Source organism: Elgaria multicarinata, chromosome 2 (genome assembly GCF_023053635.1).
Source record: "Elgaria multicarinata webbii isolate HBS135686 ecotype San Diego chromosome 2, rElgMul1.1.pri, whole genome shotgun sequence".
NCBI classification, from domain to species: domain Eukaryota; kingdom Metazoa; phylum Chordata; class Lepidosauria; order Squamata; family Anguidae; genus Elgaria; species Elgaria multicarinata.
In genome coordinates this window covers 46,087,003-46,110,818 of record NC_086172.1, presented here as the reverse complement: position 1 = coordinate 46,110,818, position 23,816 = coordinate 46,087,003, and the positions used below count along the sequence as shown (strand labels likewise).

Sequence of the window (23,816 nt, the reverse complement as noted above, 5' to 3'; positions counted from 1 at the left end):
ATCAAATATGAAGTGTATTTTCTACACTGCACTAAAGCAGGCATCTAATCTGGCCTTATTTAATTTTGCACACATTGCCCATTCTGTTAAAAAGAACAGGCTGTGAAACCCAGCCTAGAGAACAGGAATAGACGTGTCACTTTCCTTTTCATGCTGATTATTAAAACAGAACAAAGGGACTCCTGTCCCGCTTTCTCTGGGCCAGATTCAATACCTGTTCAGCCTCTTCTGCTGTGACCGTGTTCTCAGTAGGGCCGTATTGCGAAGCTAAAGAAGAGAAATGTATTCTCTGTATTCCTTTCTCCCCCTCTAGTGAGTGGTTTTCAAAGGAAAAATGTATCTACGCTGATTCCAGCTTGCTGGATGAGGCCTTGGCTCCAAAACAGTAGGGATAGACCTGCCTTCTTCTCTTCATCCCTCGCTAATGAAGAAGGGGAAAACATTCTTCAAGTGAGACTCAGCAATTCTAGAATAAACCTGACCAAGGCAGCAGGGTGAAGTAACTTGCTTCTGGCGATACCATGAGGGATGGTTAGATATAGAACTGGTGTCTGAATTTTGCAACAAGCCATTTAATATTTGGTCCTAGCAGTGGGGAGAGGAGGCAGGGCTGGCCCAAGATATTTTGCTGCCTGAGGCGAAAGACAAAATGGTGTCTCCCCACCCCCATTCCACGTACAGAATCTGACTGGACTGGCAGTTGCATCCAACTTCAACCCTAGTGATGGGACAACATCCTCCACTGTAGCTGAGGTGCAGTAGGGGTTTTTTTAGGGGGAGCAGAGGAGACCAACTTAGGGAATTCAAGGGGAATGGGGGGGTGCTACCACCGCCAGCATCTGCAGACTGAAGCAGCCGCCTCAGTCTGTCTAATGGTAGGGGCAGCCTTGAGAAGAATGGACACTACTGTTTGAGCTTGGCTTCACACAGCAAAATGTGTTGTTCCTGGACTGAAACTGCCACCCTGAGGTAAATTTGGCGAGGTCCTGGAATGCTTCTTAGTGTTTTAAACCTGCACAGTTGTTTTGTCCGCTCAATCTTTTCCCCCTTGGAACATAGGATTAGTGTAATGAACTTCAATTTCATCTGCTTTCAAAAAGAAACCCCAATAATAGTATTAACAGATTAGTATTGTACGTCTTAAATGTATTTAACTTTGTCATACAACAGGCAGCCGCTTTAGCTGCTGCAACGGGGGAATCTCGAGAGTTCAGTGAAGTTGGTGGTGTAGGAGGCTTCTCAGAGAGCTCTTCAGCGACATCAAAGCTAAGTTCAAAGAGTGCTAAAGAGAGGAGGAACCGGCGGAAAAAGAGGAAGCAGAGGGAACAGTCTGAAGGAGATGAAAAGGATGACGACAGATTTCACAAATCTGAATCAGAAGACAGCATCCGAAGGAAAGGCTTTCGGTTCTCCATTGAAGGGAACAGACTGACATATGAAAAAAGGTTCTCTTCCCCACACCAGGTATGGAGAATGCATCTTGGTCTGCTTGGGTAACAACTGTAATTGTAAGGAGCATCTTACCTGCAAGGCACAATGAGCATCTGCCTGGCAGGGGAACTGAAGTTTGTCTCTACCTTCAAGTTTGTCTCTACCTAAGCATGCAAGCCAATCTGTCCTGGTTCCAAGTTCTGGAGGGTCTTTGGAGCCAGATGCTCTGACTGCACCCTCCTCACCACCTTTGCTGCAATCTGTTCAATTGCCTCTCCCTCTGGGCCCAATCCACACCACCTCCATGTGGGGGAGAAGAAGGCATGCAAGCGTTACTGCTTCTTCTCTTCCCTCCTCTCTCCACTCATTGCTGGCTTCCTCAGAGAGGGCAGGTGAGCAAGGCAGCAACAGCAAAGATGAAGGGCTGCGAGGCTAGAAGGCTCCAGGGGAAATGCAGTGATCCCCCTCCCCCACTGAAGCATGGGCCTTGGCTGGCACCCAGAGCCTGTCTTGACATGAGGTTTGTCCCAGGGTGGATCTGCAGTGGCGACACGTCATCTATACTGCTATCACAAAGCCATCCAGGGGCAAACCCCTGAAGCTCCGCTTTAAAAAGGTCAGGGACTTACCACGACTTTTTTCTCTTGGAGCTGGGGTGGAGGCGTGCCCCAGCTGATGGCTACCCGATTGGTCACCATCAGCTTAGACATCCCCTCCCCTTTGGGTTTTTTTTAAACATATAAATATTAAAAAACATCCCAAAAAGTCTGCTCCCCGTCTGTTAAAGATTAAGTTTTTTAAAATAATAAAAATCAGCAACCTGGTCCTCCTCCCCCTTCAAGAGCCGCCGGGATGTGAGGGGTTGGCGGTCCATATCCCTGGCTCACTTTGCATTTAAAGATTAGTGTAAAAAAGAAGAAGAAAGCTGCTCCTCCTCCCCTCCAAGAGAAGCACCGGCATGTTTTTTAAAAATGAGCAACCAGCCCTCCTCCTCCCCTGTAAACCCCGCATTAGCTCCTTTGCATGAAGTCAGTTCAAAGGAGCGCAAACGCGGGGGTTTCGGGGCTCGCGGGGCCAATGCGCCGCCGTCAAGACGAGCCCCCAGTGTTTCCAACCCCTGATGCTCGCCCTGAATCCAATGAAAGGATGGGAATGAGTGATGGTTAGCTGTGGTTTCCTTTATTTATGATCCATCTTACACAGAATGCAAAGTGATGAGAAACAGTTCTGTTGAGCAGAGCCTTTTGCTGGAATTAAGTGGCGTCATTTGATACATATTGGTTTAATATTTTGGGGGTAAGTATTAATGGAGATGGTTCATGTGCCCCAAACCGACTGTGTCCCATCATTTCCTTTGAAAGTTGGGTGGTGGTGGTGGTGGTGGGAAGAGCCTTACAACTCCCTTGTTTTGCTACAGTTAGGATTTCATCCCCTTTCCCACCTTGTGTGTGGCTTATAGAATCATAGAACAGTAGAGTTGGAAGGGGCCTATAAGGCCATCAAGTCCAACCCCCTGCTCAATGCAGGAATCCACCCTAAAGCATCCCTGACAGATGGCTGTCTATCTGCCGCTTGTAGGCCTCTAGTGTGGGAGACCCCATGACCATACTAGGTAACTGGTTCCATTGTACTGCTCTAACAGTCAGGAAGTTTTTCCTGATGTCCAGCTGGAATCTGGATTTCTGTAACTGGAGCCTATTATTGTCCTGCATTCTGGGAGGATCGAGAAGAGATCCTGGCCCTCCTCTGTGTGACAACCTTTTAAGTATTTGAAGAGTGCTGTCATGTCTCCCCTCTATCTACTTATCCAGGCTAAACATGCCCAGTTCTTTCAGTCTCTCCTCATAGGGCTTTGTTTCCATATGGATGTTTCTGATCTTGGGTTGCCTTCTCGCGTTCCCTTGCAGTCTTTACTGAGCATCCGCGGATCCCTCTTTTCCCCACGGCGCAGCAGCAAAGCCAGTCTTTTCAGCTTCAGAGGCCGGACAAAGGACATTGGATCAGAAAACGACTTTGCTGATGACGAGCACAGCACCTTTGAGGACAATGAGAGCAGGAGAGATTCTCTCTTTGTTCCGCACAGACACAGCGAGCGGCGCAACAGCAACATTAGTCAGGCCAGCCGGTCGTCCAGGATGGTCCCGGTGCTTCCAGCAAACGGGAAGATGCACAGCACTGTGGACTGCAACGGGGTGGTTTCCTTAGTTGGTGGGCCTCCTGCTCTGATGTCACCTACTGGGCAGCTTCTGCCTGAGGTAAACATAGAGAAAGCAGCCACGGACAGGAAAGTGTGCAACCCGTGAAAGCCTGTTTCCTTATGAATATGAATAAATGCCTTTTGAGTAAATCAAAATAATCTGAAACTGTAGCCCAGGAGCACAGAACTTCAGGCCAAATCCAGCACTCCTAGAGTCCCAATCAGGCTCTCTGGAGTTTCTCAGGAAGCTATACCCCCGTTTCCTGGCGCCACCTTATTTCCCCCCCCCAACCACCTATTGTTTTGGGGTTTCCCCACTTTTGTGCAGTTCCCCCCCCCCCCCATGCTAAAAGGTTGAAATGTGTCTCTTAGAGCTTAGTTACTGCCAGTTAGAGCTTTAAGCAACAATATGCTGGTATCTTTTTATATTTTTGGCCTCACCTCTTTAGGCTTCAGCCCCGTGCACCACTGGAATGTGGCTCCCGAGAGCTTCTCCAGAATGGAATTTGGCCCTCAGGCTGAAAGAGGTTCAACACCCTTGCTGTAGCCCTATTGAGGCATTCAAAAGAATCTGTGAGGGAACAAAATATGTGTGGGGGTGCAGGGATACACACAAAATATTGTATGGGGAGGCACAAAAGAATGTGTGAGGGCACAAATATGTGGGAGGCACAAAACTGGGAGGACACAAATATGTGTGTAGGGGACACAAAAGAACGTGTGAGGGCACAAGATAGGGGGGCAAGACCATGGACAAAATATGTGGGGGACACAAAATATGTGGGGGGCAGGGTCACGCACACTAGCCCCACCCCAATATGTGTGCTGGCCCTATCCACTTCATTTCAAGTGTGTTCAGCATCCCTGTAATCAGGTACCCTGATTATGTAGAATTGCTGATTGTGGGGAGGAGTCTAAGCTCTTTCAGCAGAACATGCTTAGGATCTCGTATGAAACCATTGCGCTCAGTACAGGAAGGCCATGCATGGAAGGGGCATGGCCAGTGTATATAGACACATTGGAGGTAGGGCCGGTGCACATGGCCCCACACCTCCTACACTGTTTGTGCCCTCTTAAACAGGGCTAGCACCCAGCACAACTCTGGGAATATTTGTGAACGCAGAACTCACCATCTTAAACTACAGAGGAGAACAATCTGGCTTAGTACTAAGGTCTTATTGGCAGAGTTCAATAGTAGTGTGGTGTAGTGGCTAGAGTGTTCGACTGGGAGTTGGTAGATCCAAGTTCTAGTCCCAGCTTGGCCATGGAAACCCACTGGGTGACTTTGGGCCAGTCACAGACTCTCAGCCCAACCTACCTCACAGGGTTGTTGCTGTGAGGATAAAGTGTAGAGGAAGAGGATTATGTACATCACCTTGGAGGAAAAAGAAGGGATGTAAATACTATAAATAAATAAATAAATAAATAAATAAATAAATAAATAGCACTGCAACAATTTGTCAAGATAGTGGATAGATTAATCAATGAAAAATCATTTGATTTGATAAAAATAACGTTCAAGGGTAAAACTTGGCCTAAACTTTTCCATGGCAAAATTTGGAATGGTTGATGGAATTACCAATGAGCATCAATATTTCCATCGGTGTTCACCTTTTAAAAACCAAAAAAACCCAAACAAGAACCACCTGGAAAAGGCATTGAGTATGGGTGGACTAATTTGTCAGGTTCGGTTTCTCATTTTACAATCTTAAATTTGGTTCATCCCAAAGTTTGGAATTTTTTTAAAAAAGGTTTTCATAAAAATTTGAAATGCAGTTTTCTCTAATGGATGCATATTTGCAAGCAATTTCCCTAAAACACTGCAGTATTGAACATTATTTCCGTGAATGTATGCATTTTTGTGTGCACTTTTCCTAAAAAATATTTGTAGATATTTTGTACACATTTTGTTTTTGGAGAACTCCTTCGCAAAATTTGGAGAAAGATAATTGGGTTTTGGTTTGAGTATCAGTTCAAAAGTGCAAAATTAGGTAAGTTTGCACTGAATGAATTCCTCTCGCATCCCTAGGGCTGAACTCCAATTTTTACAGATTGGAGACTTATTGCTCAAGCCTAACTATCAATGGGACTTACTTGCAAGTATACTTATGTCTTACTTTCTAAAGGATATTTGGACATCTACATCTTAGTTCTGTTAACAATTTGTGGTGTTTTCTGACTATTTTTATGAAATCGAAGATGTAATGACTATTTACATTCATAAGTATTTTTCCCCCCAGGGCACCACTACAGAAACAGAATTAAGAAAGCGGCGCTCGAGTTCTTACCACATGTCTATGGATTTTCTGTCTGAACCTACTGCAAGGCAAAGAGCAATGAGCATAGCCAGCATACTTACCAACACAATGGAAGGTGTGTAAACTTATAAGACTCCTCTGAGCGAGGCTTTTGGGCTGGGTGGGCTCATTGGGAAGCCATGCTGGACACTCTCCTGAGCACCTGGTGGGGCTGGCATCAGCCCTCTGGAGTGGCCACCCGCCCCATTACTTGCTCTTTCTGTTGCACTAGCAGAAACCAATGCTGGCGCAACATCTTTCGAGCTAGCAGAATATAGCATTGGATACTATCCCATGGTTTATTCTAACCATAGCGAAGAACCCACACCATGGTTTGAGCTTCCATACACAGAGGAGGCAAACAGTGGTACAGAGCTTCTTGTCTGCTCCCTCTCCCCCTGTTTACTCCCATCTCTGTGATGCAGCAGCCTCCTGAGGTGGAACAATGGTCCTAACTGGGATTCGTCCATCTCAATTATCTGTAGGTTGTGAATTCAGACAGAACAGTAAACCGCAGTTAGCAGACATTGTGGCTCACAAACCAGCTTCAAAACGTGGCTTGATATACTAGTTTGGCTGCCTCTAGCAAAGTATTTTGTAAGCCAGAAGACATAGCATCAAATTATGGCTTTGCTTAATAAACCATCATTTGACGTCTTATCTGAATGCAGGTCCTCTCTCAGTGTTTGGGCGCCAAATGGCTCTTCTTATGTTCTTATGGATGGATTGCTTTTTAAGTGTTTCTTCCCCCCACCCCTTTTGTGTGTGTGTGTGTGTATTTCTTCTTCCCCACCCTCCTTTCTAGAACTTGAGGAATCCAGACAGAAATGCCCTCCATGCTGGTATAAATTTGCTAACATGTGCTTAATCTGGGATTGCTGGCCTCCGTGGTTAAAAATAAAGCATATTGTTAATTTGATTGTGATGGATCCATTTGTCGACCTTGCTATCACCATCTGCATTGTTTTGAACACTTTGTTTATGGCCATGGAACATTATCCAATGACACCACAGTTCAATAACGTGCTGTCCGTTGGAAACTTGGTAAGTCTGTCGCAGTGTCCTATATAACAAAACACAAATAGTTGTATTTACTGAAAGAATGACTGAATTGTGTAGGATTTCTAGGCTGGATCCAGATTAACTTAGGCAGACTCATGGCCTATTGAAATCAATGTGAAAAGTTAGACCTGTGTTAAATCCCATTGAAGTTAATGGAAGCGAAGTGCAACCTACAGGCAGACCAATCTTATGTACCAGGGTGGGAAGAGAGCTCTACCGAGGATCCACCACAGCATCCAGAGCCTGCTGGCTCACAACATTCGGAGGGAGGAGGGTGTTTCTTGTTCTTCTTGTTCCAGTGATTTTATTTATTTATTTATTTATTTATTTATTTATTTAACCTATTGAATCCAAGGAGAGAGAAAATATCTATACCAGGTCAAGGCTAATGTAGATTTGGAGTCCAATCCAGGAGTGTGCCAGGGCAAAGAGAGAGGGCTTTGGATCTGATGGAAACAGGGCTGCTCCTGGAACACCCTGTTTTGGGCCCTATTGACATCATTAGTAGTACACCCACAAAGTACTGCACCCACAAAGGTTACCAGGGCTTTCTTTGGCAGACATGCTGTCATGCCAGCAAAGCTCCTCTCTGCCAATAAGCTGGTATTCCTACTCCATCCTAACCCCCCTCAGCTGTCCATCAACGGTGGCTAGGATCTAACCCACCATACGTGAGGTGTGCTTCCAGAAGATGTAACTAAGGGAGGTGTACATTCTGCCTATCCCTGTCCAGTATAACTTTAAAAACAAAAAAACATGTACCATTTAGCTCAGGACAGGATAGTGCCAACATAGTCCATCTGCCAATAAGTGCCGCTAAGCTTAGTACAATGTTCACCAATGAATATTTAACTCCCATGGAGTGCTTGATGGGCGTGCACAGGTATGTAGAAGTAAAATACTCTCTCTACCCAGAGAGCTAGCTTTCCATGTTAGATGAGACGGGATGAAGGGAAAATGACAAAGATGTTGTTGTTACGATGGGGGAGAAGGCAAGAAGCGCAGGTGGCAACAACTGCAATGTCAGGAGTGGTAGCTCCCGATTTTTGGAGGGCCCTTGGACAGGATACCTTCAATGGGCCCCTTCCCCCAGTGAATCTACCTTTTCACTGCCAATGACCCCATTCAGAAGACACCTTAAACCATGCAACCTGCTTTAACCACAGTGGTTAAGCCAGAAAGCCAGGCTGTGTTCAAAAGACACCTTCAACCACGGCTTTAACCATGGTGAATAAAGCAAAAAAGCCTTATTTGCTGTGGTTAAAACCATGGTTTAAGGTGTCTTATTTATTTATTTATTTATTTATTACATTTTTATACCGCCCAATAGCCGAAGCTCTCTGGGCGGTTCACAAAAATTAAAACCATCATAAAACAACCAACAAGTTAAAAATACAAATACAAAATACAATATAAAAAGCACAACCAGGATAAAACCACGCAGCAAAATTGATATAAGGTTAAAATACAGAGTTAAAACAGTATAATTTAAATTTAAGTTAAAATTAAGTGTTAAAATACTGAGTGGTACACTTCTGACACGGCCTAGCTTTCTGGCTTAACCACCATGGTTAAAGCCATGGTTTAAGGTGTCTTCTGAACGGGCCCATTGTCTCCAGCTCCTAGTGCTCTTCCTCATACTTCTCACAGTGGCATCTCCTTCTCACCATTGCCGTTGTCTGTGCCAGAGCAAGAGGCAGGTAAACAAGCAGGTTGCAATGGTGACGCGTAGAGGGACGTCCAGGGGACTCTTGCCAGGGGGATCCTGCTGGGGTGTGGGCCCTCAGCAGGTGCCCAACCATGCCTACTTTTGACATTGGCCCTGGCCAGCACCTTTATCAACAACTCAATCTAGGCCTTTACTTACCACTTCCAGGGGGCAATTTATAGTAGAGTTGTCACTGAATATTCACTAAAGCAGAACGCCAAGTGAAGGATTTTTCAAAGTTTTTCAAACCAGAAGGGGTTTGCTCAACTGATACATCCATAGAAATTTTGAGTAGACAATGCTGGACTGTCTGGACAAAAGAGTCTGGCCTGGTATGAAGCAGGTTCCTAAGTGCCAAAACAGATGTTACTGTTGTCCAGTGGCAATTTTAAAAGAATTAAAATTCTTTTAATTTTCACTCTAGAGTAAGCGCAGGGGGTCTGATCTGGGTTTTAAAAGCCGCTCATGCTAGGGTCCCAATACAGATCAGCCAACTGTACCTACTATAAAGTAAGAAAAATAACAAATGAAGAGACATAGCTGCTAGACACACATTTAAAGCAACGTCTGTTTTGGCCTTAAGAGGAAGGCATATGAGGCTGAGATTCATGCAAACTCTTTCGCCTAGTGGTGAATGCATGTTGAAAAGTGCTGGGTATACTATGTACCACAGTAAAACTTTTGTAATTCTCTGGATCACAATCCCATGTGTTATGCTGCCATTCTTTTTTCCTGCTCAACACACATTTTGATGAATATGATCATTATTTGGGACTGATGACAAATCATAATTTTGCGTGTAGGTGTTTACTGGCATCTTCACAGCAGAAATGTTCCTTAAGATAATAGCCATGGATCCTTATTATTATTTCCAAGAAGGCTGGAATATTTTTGATGGTATCATTGTCAGCCTGAGTTTGATGGAGCTGGGTCTTGCCAACGTGGAAGGACTGTCAGTCCTAAGATCCTTCAGATTGGTAAATATAAAAATAAGCTTCAGAAGTTTCAGATTATGACTGTACATGCTCTATATTTTATTACTCATATCTTAGTTTTATATAAGTAATGTTCCTGCAAGAATTAACAAGTGGTGGTATAATAATTTAACAGCACAACCTAATGCATAATCATTTGGAAGTTCAGTGGGACTTTCTCCAATGTAACTGTGCATAAGATTGCAACCTAAAGCTGGTAATCATTCAAGCCATCAGTACACATCTGCTTTACATCAGGGTGGGTAGAAAGTATATCTCAGGAAGCTTTGGACTTCAACTTCCAGGATTCTTGATCATTGGCCATGTTGGCAGGGGCATATGGGCACTGAACTCCAAAACATCTGGATATCTTCTTTCTGCCCACCCCTGCTTTATGTTACATTTTTTAAAGTGATTTTTATTAATTTTTCATCACTACACATATATGAACAATACACATACATAACAATAACATCAATCTTCAATATTTAACTACACATTACACTTATTGTTACCTATTAACATTAACAAGTGCACCCCTTCCCCAGGGATCTTATTCTACTTTCCAAAATTGCATTGAATCCTCTGGAGGTGTTCTTCCTCTCCCTTTTAATAAAACGAATTCTAAAAACAGTTTCCATATCTCTTCAAAGTCATTTTCCATACATTGATAACAATGCTACGCTTGGTGTCTCTTCTAACTTCAATCCAATTATTTCATTTATCTCTCTAAACACCATTTTCCATAGCTTTTGTACATATTCACAATTCCACCACATATGAATATATGTTCCTTTCTCCCGACATCCTCTCCAACATAATGCTGAATTCCCTTATTTACTAAATTTAATTTTACTGGAGTTAAGTACCACCTCCAAACCAATTTATAATAATTTTCTTTTATCCTTATGTTACATTTTACCACACAAGGAGTCTAGAATGGATATGTAAATCTATCATCAACTTTTAGCAGCAGAATTCCTGCAGAAAGTAACTCCTTCGTTAATTAAACTGCAAAGATAATGAACTCTGATTTTGATTCTGTGCACTTTTATTTTTCAGCTTCGAGTTTTCAAATTGGCAAAATCTTGGCCAACATTAAACATGTTGATAAAAATTATCGGCAACTCCGTGGGTGCTTTGGGAAATCTGACTTTGGTCCTGGCCATCATTGTCTTCATTTTTGCTGTGGTTGGAATGCAGCTGTTTGGCAAAAGCTACAAGGAATGTGTCTGCAAGATCTCTAACGACTGTGAACTTCCACGCTGGCACATGAATGACTTTTTCCATTCTTTCTTGATTGTCTTTCGAGTACTTTGCGGAGAATGGATAGAGACCATGTGGGACTGTATGGAGGTTGCTGGACAAACCATGTGCCTTACTGTCTTCATGATGGTCATGGTGATTGGAAATCTGGTGGTATGTATCCAACAAATGCATATTTTAAATCTAGTAGTGCATGATAATTTGACTTTTTATGACTTTTTAACACTTTTTAAGTATTTGCATATCATAGAAAGTCAAACACGAATTTAAACCCCCTCCAACAAATGTAAACCAAATTTATACCAATTTAGATTACAAATCAAATATTGTGTAGTGTTCTTTCAGTTTTTGTGCCTATACTACTCAACAGGTTTCATAATGAATGAGACTTAAGTATGTGTATGCTTTTTCCTCATTAATGTGGTCAGGTCATTGGAAAGTCTCCCCAAAGGACAGAGGATGGTTTTACTTATTTCCTAGACTCTACATAGCCCTTCTGCCACATATACATCTCTTAAAGAGCACATGTAGAGTGTGATCGAAGCCCTATGTGCACAAGAGTTTCCTATATTCTTTTGTGAGAAGGAGTTTGTTTACAGAGGCATTTCCATTGTACATACCCAGTCCTTCCCTTTTCAACACAGGAACAGAAGCCCTGTTGAAGAGTTATACCTCAGTAGGATGACCTAATGCAAGTATGAGGCTTCTACTTGGGTTCAAGCAAACATGAGTAGATGCCCGCTGCAGGCTTTACCATTCAACGCAGGGAGGTCAGAGACTAAGGGGGTGCAGGACTGGTATGTGTGTCCCCATCCCACATACCCATGTTAGTGTATCCCGTTCAAGCACAATGCTCAAATAGAACTATAGGAAACTGCCTTACCCTATTAGACCCCTAATCCATTTAGCTCAGTATGGTCCACATGGACTGCAGCAGCACCACTTCAGGGATTCAGATGGGGTCTCTTGCGCTGGGCCCTACCTGGAATTGCTATGATCTGGGACCCTCTGCATATAATGCATGTGTTCTACCACTGTGCCACAGTCCTTCCCTTCAAGGCTGAGGATGGTAAACTCCTGAACTATCCAGATGATGGACATCAAGCTGATTCCCAGAAAAGTTGAAGAATGGGCTCTTCTATTTTACAAAACTCTAGTTCTTCTGGTACTCATGACTGCTAAGCCAATTGGTAGACTTGTCAGTCAAATATCTTCATATAAAGTACAACATGCCCTTGGAGGATCTATTTATTGAGTGCAAATTCTGAAATAAGCAGTCAGATAAGGGATGCTCTGATAAGCTACAAGGTCCTTTTGTGGACATTTATATTGTTATGCACATGCACTCCACTTCCGAGTTGTGAGATGTTTCAGGGGTACCAGTGCTTACTCAGGAGCCGGTTCTTCTAAAGAAACTCAATCCTGTGTAATCTTTCCTTCTGAGGTCATTGGAGGCAGATACTGACTCTATGATATAAGGTTAATTTACTCATATATACACATTGAGCATAAGATGAGGGTCCACAGTATTAACAGTCCAACATTTTACTACTCCCCATCAAATGTCTAGGGGAATCCATAGCACCATAGGATTTGCTGCAGAATGGCTCCTTTTCAGATCCAGTTCCTGCAGACTGACTTCCTGCTTCCCTTTGTCTAGTGGGGTGGTGGTGGTAGAAAGATGAATCATCTCCATCTATCACCAATGCTTCTTGGGCCATCCTAGCTCCCATTGAAACACATCACCAGAATGTTACCCGCTGTCAGCTGTCCATTAAGAACTATAACTTCAAGGCACCTACACAGATAGCTCTACTTTCAAAAATCTTAAGGAGTTAAGGATTATGTAGTTGGAAGGAGTCCTGAATCTCTGTGCGGTCATAGGCACTAAGGAGCTCCTGAAAGGTCATTCTGACCAAGTCTAAGCCCATGACAATATTTTAGTTCCACTAGTGTGGTCAAATTTCCTAGACCCTCCTTGTCACTGATTTGATTTGATTTAAATTCCATCAGGAAATAAAATTATCAGTAGCTAGATGCGCAAACTATTACACATACTGCTCACAGAAAAAGATTAGAGGCAATTGGATGCAAAACATTTTGCACAAACTTGAAACTATGTGTAGAGAGGGTGCAAAGAGCACAGTGGAACTGATACTCTTTCCTCCCCACCTTCAGTGTTTCCAGATTACTATAGAAGTGGATTTATAAGGCTTCAGTCTGAAACCCCTAGTTAGTTTCACTTGGGCAGTGAAAGGGTTGTCAGCTTCACCTCAGTTTTTGCATCTGGAAAGTCAGCGGCGTTAAGTCACTTGTAGTATCCATTCCTTGCGAATCTGTAGGATCATGTTGAGTCCATAATATTTTCAGGTAGGAAATCTTGGGCAGTAGAGCCAGGGACATCTTCAGCCTAGAGAATCTACTAGTTGAGTTAGTAGTAGGTTAATGGGAACACTGATTTCAGGGTCAACATTAAAGGTAAGCATGGTTAGGTGCCTGTCAAGGGTCCACACCCCAGCAGGAGCCCCCTGACAAGAGCCCACTCTTCCTCTTCTTCATCATTGCGCCTGCTTTTCCACCTGCCTCTTGCTCTGGCGCAGACAACTGTGGCGGTGAGGAGCAGGAGATACCACTGCCTGCTTGCACATTGACTCTCTTCCTGTCAAGCAAGCAAGTGATAGCAACAGGGCCGGGCAAAGCTGGTAATAGTCCCGGGCCAGATGGGAAATGTAGGCCCCATTTCAAACTACTCATTAAGTATTTTTAATCAGTTCTAAACACATATGAACTGGAATGATTTATAAAAAGGTAAATGGCAAGCACTTTTATTCAAGATGTATATAAGACATCGCTTCTTCACATTCAGAAATGCTTTACATGCTTTTCTTTGGGCAAATTCATCATCAACAATAGAAAAATCAAGCAACTTTGCCTTGTCAATGGCAGGGGGACTCGAAGTAGGCCCCCTCAAAACTGTAGGCCCATGCCATGTGGCCCCACTGGCCCCCTCTCTGCCCAGCCCTGGATAGCAATAATGAGAAAGAGGATGAGGACCAATCACAGGTGATGACATCGATGGTGAGAAGGTAGAATCACTGAGGGAGGGGGCCTTGCCCAAGGGCCCTCAAACACCTGGAGCTAGCTCTGACTGATTTGATTAACTGTTGGAGGGGCTGTAACTAAATAGGAGAACACCTGCTTTGCATGCAGAAGATCCCAGATTCAATTCTCAGCACCTTCAGGTAGGGCTAGGAAAGAATTCTACCCTGGAGAGCAGCTGCCAATCAGTATTGACAATACTGGGCTAGATGGACCAATGATGTGACTAGATATAAGGCAGCCTCCTATGTTCCTTATGTCCCAAATAGATTATAGACTAGGAAGTGTGGCATAAGGGTGGTCTGACATGAGTGTAATTAGGAACCAAAACTGTTACACTAAAACATTCCAAAAGTACTTTTTTTCATTGTGTAACTTACAAGAAATCTGTTGTACTCCTTTTTTCTTAATAGGTTTTGAACCTGTTTCTAGCCTTGCTCCTGAGCTCCTTCAGTTCAGACAATCTTGCTGCTACAGACGACGACAATGAAATGAACAACCTCCAGATTGCTGTGGCAAGGATTCAGAAGGGAATAGATTATGTGAAAAGAAAAGCACACGAATTTGTCCAAAAGGCCTTTGTGAGGAAACAAAAGGCTTTGGATGAAATCAAACCGCTTGAAGAGTTGAACAACAAGAAAGACAGCTGCCTTTCTAACCATACCATAGTAGATATTGGCAAAGATTTTAACTATCTCAAAGATGGCAATGGAACTACCAGCGGCATAGGCAGCAGTGTGGAAAAATACATCATCGACGAAAGTGATTACATGTCGTTCATAAACAACCCAAGTGTCACTGTGACTGTGCCCATTGCAGTTGGGGAATCGGATTTTGAAAATTTAAACACCGAGGAGTTTAGCAGTGAATCCGATTTGGAAGAAAGCAAAGAGGTAGGTTGAGTTTAATGCAGGTTTAATTTACTACACAACACTGCATTGTTTTGAAGTGCTGGCCTTTATAAAACATGAACAATTCTGATGGCGATTTTACTGCTGTTTTACTGTTTTTCAGCCTCTGAAAATGTGTGACATACCTTGATATAGCATGTTTCAAATGTAAAACTAGATGCTGATGTTGATTAACATAATTGTTCATTTATCTCATCTAGATACTTTGGCCTTCCTGTGGAAATAAACATCATATTTTCTAGATTTTTATATGATAAAATAAATACGTATAGAATAAATGAGAAACAATGATAGTTTTGTAGCCTTGTCATTAAATGTCCTTTGGAGTTTCAGTGGACATTGGTGCAAGACCCTCCACAGCTAATCAGTTGGTTTATCCTTTTGTTACAATTGTGTCCTTTATGGGGAGGCCTGTAAGATTAGAGAAGTTGTTCCGTTCTTCAATGTCAAAGATTGTCAACAGCGGCTCCTGTAAGATGGGAATCAATTTCTAGACCCAAGTCGTTTCTCAAACATTAATGGGCGCTCATTTAGAGATTGATGATATAGGATTGGTTAGAGCTGCAGTGTCTTAATTTACACAAAGAGGGGGTGCCGCCTACGCTGCCTCCCAAGACCTGCCTTTGTGCTTTCCTTCCTGGTTTGTTTCCAAAGGAAAATTTTGTAATTGGTTAGAGCTTTTCTATGAAAGAGAGAAGCCTTGCACAGCCCCATTTCCTGACCATCCGACTTTGTTATCAGAGACTTTTGCTTTCGTCTACACCTTCTTGTGGTGCATATGAGCCATTGCTACTGTGCTTCGAAATTCCCCTCGCTTATTTCTTTAAGGGGAAGCTCAATTTGGCTGGTTAAGGATACTGGAGTCTGCTTATTTAAGGATACACTTCAAGGACACCAACCCCTGCACAGAGACATTTTTTCAAACTGGATAAAAATTGTTAGGAAACGGTATATAAGTGCAATTGTACACACTCAGTGTTTCCTAAGATTCTTTTTTAATTGAACCCACATTCTGTGAGAAAGAAACGTGCATGCATGGGAAACACACAGAGATCTGTCTTACAGCAGTGAGGAAAGAAAGTTAAATGAAATGTTGTTGGTGAGCGTGCTCCCTTGGACTGGGGCAAAGTGATTCAATTCTGTAACCACAGATGCCATTTTGGCTGTAGCTGTATTGATTTGTAAAAGGCTAGATTTGCGACTCCAGCTTATCAAAAATGTGTAACGTTGCTTTAAAGAACAAAGATATATATTTCAAAATGGCAAACATTAGGGTACGTTGTTTGTTTGTTTATAAAACTTATATTCCACCTTTCAGCAGCATGGCAGGTGTGGGGACAGCAGGGGCTGCAGAAGAGGCTGAGGGTGTCGGTGGCGAAAGTTGCCCGACCAAAGTTGGCCAGACTGGCAGCTGAAATCTTCAACAACAGTGATAAAGGATGCAGCCTCCTCTGCACCTGAGGGCTACAGGCTAGCTTAAGGAGTGCAGGACAGGCCTTGTGGCACTCACACAGCTCTTTCCCCCAATACCCTGCTGCTCCTGCCCGCCCACCCTAGCATCTGCCAACTGAGGAGACTTCTTCACTCTACCTAATGGCAGGGCCGTCCCCGCAGACAGCCTTTTTGAGCTCCCATCTCACCATTCACGAAGGAATTTATTTATTTATTTATTTTATTACATTTCTATACCGCCCAATAGCCGGAGCTCTCTGGGCGGTTCACAAAAATAGATCCATGCTTAATTTCCATGGCCATGTAAATAACTTGGGTAATTTAAAATACATTGCAGGAATTGCCCTGGCAGTGCACTGTAAAAGTTTGACTTTTTAAAATGTGAATGCATACATATGTGTTTTACACAGTTATTTATTTATTGCATTTATTTCCTGCCTTCTTCCCTCCAAGGAACCCAAGGCAGCGAACATAATCCTCCTCCTCCCCATTTTATCCTCACAACAACAATGTTCCCATAGAAATGTGAGGTAGGTTGGGCTGTGAGTCTGTGACTAGCCCAACATCACCTAGTGAGCTTCCATGGCTGAGTGGGGACTAGGACCCAGATCTCCTAACTCCCAGTCCAACACTCTAGCCACTACACCACACTGGCTCTCCTAATTTACCACTGCATAAGGTTTCCTTATCAAGTCGGCCTTTTACTCATTAGAGTTCTGGACCATTAATATTTTAATTCTATGCTATGGAAAACTCATTTGTAGATATACAAACAATAATTTATTTAATTATCCTTACGCTCCATCAAGTAGTTATGAGAAGAAAAAATCCTACTGCATTCAGTACTGAATTGGGACAATTTTTGGCAATTTGGAGCTAGGCCCCTTACACACACACACACACACACACAGAGGGGATTTTCTACCACTTTCCTCAAGAGTATTTGGAATGGATTGATGGCAGACAGAATAATGAACTCCATGGACAATTCCACAATTAAAAAAAAATCTAGGAAATGGTTTGGTGAATGCTTCCTTCTTATGTTCAGTGGCTGACTGGCTGGCATATTTGGCATCAGGAAGGAATTTAAATTAATTGGTATCCCAGGAAGAGAAGTTGTGGGAATGTCTTTTTGAAACTTGACATTATTGCATCCATTACCTGGCGTTGTTACTGTAAAAGCGCAGCAGCCCCAAACCTTGAAATGTGAGGCAGGGCCTAGTGATGAATGCTGTTGCTTTATTCTCCTCAAGTCCTAGGCGCAAAAGCTGCCTAATCCCTTAAGCAGTACAGACACAGCTATTTGTTTGCTCTCACAAATCCATTGTTGCAACCAGCCAATATCAGCTGTCAATCCAGATTACGATTAATGCTATATACCTGGAACTGAGCCACAAGCTGAGCCAAACTAGCCATTACAGGGGAGTTCCATGACTAGAATTCCTTGTGGGTTTTTTTTTCTTCCTTAAAAAGCAGCCATGGTTGATCCCAATTGGGGCTTAAACAGCACAGTCTGTTTAAACTGCACAGCATTTTGCCCGCTCCCTCCCAGTATCCTATCTGTACCTCACTCATTACCTCCCCCCAGGTTGAGAAGGTACCATTGATAAGCACTCTTTGAGTCCGATTCAGTAGCCAACTGTGGATCCACCTAATAGTTGTCTCATCTAGCCCACTTTTAGCTAGTTTGCTGATCAGAATATCATGGGGCACTTTGCCAAAAGCTTTGCTGAAGTCAAGATATATTATGTCCACAGCATTCCCACAGTCCACAAGGGAGGTTACCTGATCAAAAAAATAAGATCAGATTAGTCTGGCAGGATTTGTTCTTGACAAATCCATGCTGGCTTCTAGTAATCACTGATTTGTTTTCAAGGTGCTTACAGACTGACTTCTTTATAATCTGCTCCAAAATTTCCCCAGGGATGGATGTCAGACTAAGTGGTCTGTAGTTCCCAGGTTCCTCCTTTTTGCCCTTTTTGAAGATAGGGACAACATTAGCCCTCCTCCAGTTTTCCGGAACTTCACCAGTCTTCCTTGATTTCGCAAAGATAATAGACAGTGCTTCTGAGAGTTCTTCTGCCAGCTCCTTTATTATTCTAGGATGCAGTTCATCGGGCTCTGGAGATTTAAACTCGTTCAAAGAAATTAGGTGTTCCTTGACCATTTGTTTATCCATCTCAAGCTTCAAAGGATCAAAACTCCACTCACAGAAGGTGCCTCCACATGATTTTTAGGGATCACCACATTCCCCCTCAAAGCCTAACCATAACACCTGACCCACTGAATAGCATTTTGGGGTGGCTGGAAGGTCAGCCTTGGGGAGAAAGGGGCAGTGAAGTCCACTTCTGCCAGCTCTGTAAAACACACCTAAATCTGGACCCAACCCATAATTTGTTTGGATTAAGAAATTAGGAAGGCATTTATTTATTATCTTTGACTGTGAAACTATGTCATGTTATTGCTGAATGAAAACAATAAGGTTGTATCTTGAATATATCTATGAATGCTCCAACCTTGTGGATAACCTTGAAACAAGCGTCAGGTTTGCAATTTGAAAATACAATCCAACAAATCAATGCAACTTCTGCAGGCATCTCCACATTTTTAAGACTCAACTTCCAATGTATCTGTATACTTTATAATAACATTCTAATGAGATATAATAGTGGATGCTTTTGAGGATCAAGCTGGCTATTTTTAATAAGAAAATGAATACATCTTTTTCATTTTTACTTGAGAGTACATGTAGTATATCTGTATACCAAGTCATACATGAGAATCCAAAGTCGAGAACAGAGATACTTTATCATAAACTTCATTTCCTACCATTCTTACTTCTCGCAGGATTAAAATCAAGCTGGATCATTCGAGAATGCAGCACTGGTGGGTTTTTTTTATTATCAGGCAGAGCAACGGGCAGCAACCATTTTATACAGGTTACCTAAGCAAGTTCTACCTCTGTATGATCACTTTCGAAATGGGTATTGACTGGCCTGCATGCTACTCAGCCATCTTCCTTCCCCATCCATTGCAATAGTATACAAAACCTTCACGGCTGCTCTCTGCTGAGTCACATGACTCGCATCACAGCATGGTCAGGCAGGACTGGCAATCCCAACATTCGTAGGATTTCAGATTCCAATGAACCTGCGTTCTTTACCACTCAGTTATGGCAAGATGTAAAAGTGCATGCTACTGATTCAACTTGTAAATTATTTCTTTAGTTAGATATTGCTGGGAGACCGAACACATTGGGCAAACTAAAGGGCTCATTGCTTAATCAAACTGAGGTGTATTTCATTCTACTTTACAATTAATATTGTTGGATACAATGCATGATATTTCAATATATATTTTTAAATGAAGATAACTAGCTTTTCTTTTCCTCCTCCTCCTCCTCCTTTTCCTTCTTCTTCTTCTTCTTCTACTTTTGGTAAGCTTAAATGCATATATCACCTGCCATTCAGCTATACAACTAATACCAAACAGATAGCATCTCAGCAACTTCTGCAAATTGTCAACTGAAAAGTGTGTGAGGGAACATTTTAAGTGGCAAGATGGTAATACTGCTAATAGATCAACTCACCCCAGTGCGGCAAACATGATAACAATTGTCCACCCTCCAAAGAAAATAGCTCCGGGGGTGGGGGGGCGGATTTTCATTTAAACAACAGAACAGGGATAAAATCATGCTATGGTCCTAGTCCAGAGCCCTCTACTTCTGCTATTTAACACTTTAAAATTAATCACATAACCCCAAATTACCCATTTTATTTATTTATTTTATTTTAATTATAATATATACCGCTCCCCATTCAAAATTTCAGAGCAGTGTACAAGATAAAATAAAAACTGAATAAAAACTCATTAAAATAGTTTAAAAAAAAAAAGCAGCATATATAACATGTTGTTGAGCCCCTAAACATATATTCCGATCTAGGGGATTCTATGCAGTACGCAGTTATTTGAACAGGTTCTGCATAGTGTCAAATGCAATGGTCGAGGCCACTCCACAGACATTGGCTTAAGTCTGTTATATGAGCAGACATCTGCTTGTGCAATGGGACTTTCCCTTGCTCTCCTCATCCCTGCAGCCTCCTATGCGCTCTACAAATCCGTTCTGGAGGGTCCCCCAACACTCCTGAGCTGATTTAGAGGTGCGGCTGCAGCAGGGAGGGAGGAACTGTTCCCCCAAAGGTCAGGGCCGGTGCCAAACTATTTCGCAAGGCGAGCTATTTGCACACACACCCTCAAATTTTTTTTTACCAACTTCAATTCAGCTGTTCAAGAAGAGTTTCTGAACTATTATATTTTCCTTTTATTATTATTTTTTCTTAAAACAGCTAATTTGTATAAAATTGTGACCCTTAAAGGGCATTATTGCGCCTCTCTGAGGTCTGTGCCCTAGGCAGCTGCCTATTTGGCTGAATGGTAGCGCCGGCCCTGCCAGAGGTTTGCGTTCCACGGGTGGATGGCCTGTTACCCTCATTGCTGGGTGTGATCTTCCTCCCCCTGTGTAGCAGCGTTTTGCATGCACTACAGCTAAGCAACATGCAGAAATGTGTTTTCTGCAACAGCTGTTGCTAGATATTGAATGTTTTGATTAAGAACTTTTTCTACACAGGGCTGTTAATCCGCTGTATTTACTTTTGGTCGCATAATCGAGATCCGTGCACTACACAATGAGTTTCATTTCCTGCTTTTCCACTACTTAACCTCTAGGTAGTGCTGTGGCATAGTAGAATAGCACAGATACATAAGAGGAAATCACACTTTAACTTTTAAAAATTTAATAGCACACTTAACAATTAAATGCCACACTTCTTCTGCTCTAAAGAAAAAATCTCATCTGAAAGTGCTGCTTAGACACGAAAGTGGAGGGTCATCTAAAGTACCCATAAGGACTGATTAGTGAACAATAAATGCTTTGTGTAGAAAAACCTGAAGTGTACCTCCATATGGAGGACTCCTAGCACAAATTATCAAAAAGCATTGTGCAACTGCTCTGTTTTTTCTTCTTAACATTATTATTTTTTTTTTACTGGTAAGGAAAAAGAAGGAAGAAGTGGTCGGGAAACATGGCAGGGCTACTAATTGAAGTCAGCAATGTTTGGACCCCCACATAAAATCCCATGAATGAGTCAATGTGATTGCACCGTAAAAATATTGCTTCCCCTAATTTAAGTCCCTCACCCCCCAGATATATGATGAATCAAATTCATTTTAAATCTCTTTGTATGGGTTGTCCTCTCTCTTCCTCTCTTCCTATAGTAGCTCAATCTATCTCTTTCGCCTAATTTCCACATCCTGGTAGATTGTAAACTCACCATTTTAATTTTTTTAAAAAAATGAAATGGAGACTGTTGGCATGTTCTCTGTTTAGCTTCTTTTTAAAACATTTTGCTTCAATTCCAAAGGGGTCTGCAAGTGATGTAAATAAATACAAATGTGGGAGTCATGTGCAAAGTATTTTTAAAAAACACATATTCAGAATGTCATTAATCAGGCTTGTTCGTTACTTTCTGAAATGATTCCCTAATGACCGTGCTTATTTCTGACTTTACCTTCAGTTTTCTAAATTGAAAATCACTCCCCTTTTGTAATACCGTATCGCTGAATGAAAGCATGAGAGCAAATTTGACACGCATGTGAATAAGAATACTTCCAAACCATGTCTGTTCATTTGTACCTTTTGTTTGGTATATGAAAAGTAGAAAGCAAACCAAAACAAAATGAAAATGTTAGCAGGATATACTTATTTTTCCCTGTCACAGTGTTCCCTCTGATGCAGCTACCATGCCAAAAATAAAAAAAACCAGAATATTAAGGTATGCAGAGTTTCTGAACGCTAACAAATTAACCATCTTTTCTAAAATGTGTTACTTGGGTGTTTTAGACATCCAACATGGCCAATGGTCAGGAATACTGGGAACTGAAGTCCAAAACATCTGGAGATCTACTATCTACTTTAGAGTGTCTTGCCATGTGGGTTGCCCATATCAGTCCATGGAGAACCTGTACAGCACAAGAACAGGTTCATGGCAACCTGCACTTCTCTTGCCCCCATGGCATGCACGGAAGTGATTTCTTGTGGACTCTGTATGGCTGTGACACAGTGTAGATCGGCTTTAAGTCTCTTTACAGTTAAAGGAATGCCTAAAGTTCAGCTCTTCATTTTTATTTAAGCAGATCAGGTCTTCCAGTTGGTTTAAGGTTTCCAACTCAAAAACTAAATACAATAATCTGGTACCTGGGTGGGGCCTTGGAGTGGTACTCAGACCAGACCCAGTGTTGGAGCCAGCTCAAAACTCGGAGTGTCAGATGAGATATTCATCTTTAAAAACAAATAAACAAACAGGGGTGGGGTGGCATTTTCCCCCTTGCTTTTTTGGTAACTGGCTGAAAAGCAAAAAGGAGTCTGGTCAGGCTTTGTGTTATGTTTTGTTTTTGTTTGTTTATGATTGGCAACAAATATGGAAGATGTAATTGTTGGTACCATTGCTTTTATACACAACATCCATTTCTTCCAGTTACCCATCACTTTGGTCCCATGTACCTTTAGTGAAACTGGATTAATTTCATTTTTCAGCTCAATTCAGTCTTTATATAGTTCTTTTTATTTCTTCATATGGAGCTACAATGTATCCTATTGTTCCCTGTTAAAAATGTTTTCCCAATGGCTATAAAAGTTCAGTAAGTCAGATCCTTCTACATAAATCTGGACAGATTTCCTTGATAGATACCTGCAAAAAGGCTGTGTGATCTTCTCTGAATATATTCATATCCACATACCCACAAAATCCAGGTGAAAGCACAGTTCATCTATGATAAGAAACATGGTTGTATCATCACCCATAAGTGACTTCCATGTTGCTACAGTATGACCTAGATATCTGTTTGCTATAAACCAAGGGCAGGCAAATCTATTCCTCCAGGTAGTTTGGAATACAATTCCCATAATATTGGCCATGGTGGATGAGGTAGATGGGACTTATAGTCCAAAATATCCAGAGAGTGCTAGGTTTATACCCCTGTTACGAAGGATCAATCCTATCTACTCCTGGATGGCACTAGGAAGAGCAATTCAGAAAAATACAAAACATTACTGAATGGCCTGCCTATAACTCCATCCATCCCCTGACTCAGGGTATAGTGTATTTACGCCTATCACAAGATTTGCTTTCTTCTTGCAGTTCTAGAGGCTATGATCTATCAGGATTGCTAATGAACAGGCAGTCACAATAACATACCCTGCCCTGAATTTCATAGCCTGACCCAACCCCAAGGGGCTGTGGAATGGAGGAAGCCAGGCCTCATGAACTGAGAACATGTCCCATACACACCATTTTCAGTCCGTTATGTGCCCTTCCCTGTAGAAAAGTGAAATGCTCAATGGGCAGGTTTGATTAGAGTGCT

At 42.3% G+C, this 23,816-nt stretch overlaps 1 protein-coding gene across 2 annotated transcripts in view; it reads left to right on the top strand.

Moving 5' to 3' along the window:
• LOC134392274 (sodium channel protein type 2 subunit alpha) overlaps window positions 1–23,816 on the top strand; it is a 68,996-nt gene that overhangs the window by 23,237 nt on the left and 21,943 nt on the right. For both annotated transcript variants that reach the window (XM_063116460.1, XM_063116459.1), the window contains exons 10-16: window positions 1,171–1,464; window positions 3,339–3,686; window positions 5,869–6,001; window positions 6,731–6,969; window positions 9,499–9,672; window positions 10,732–11,088; window positions 14,448–14,927. In XM_063116460.1, coding sequence (XP_062972530.1) covers window positions 1,171–1,464; window positions 3,339–3,686; window positions 5,869–6,001; window positions 6,731–6,969; window positions 9,499–9,672; window positions 10,732–11,088; window positions 14,448–14,927 — 2,025 coding nt within the window. The remainder of the gene's footprint in view (window positions 1–1,170; window positions 1,465–3,338; window positions 3,687–5,868; window positions 6,002–6,730; window positions 6,970–9,498; window positions 9,673–10,731; window positions 11,089–14,447; window positions 14,928–23,816) is intronic.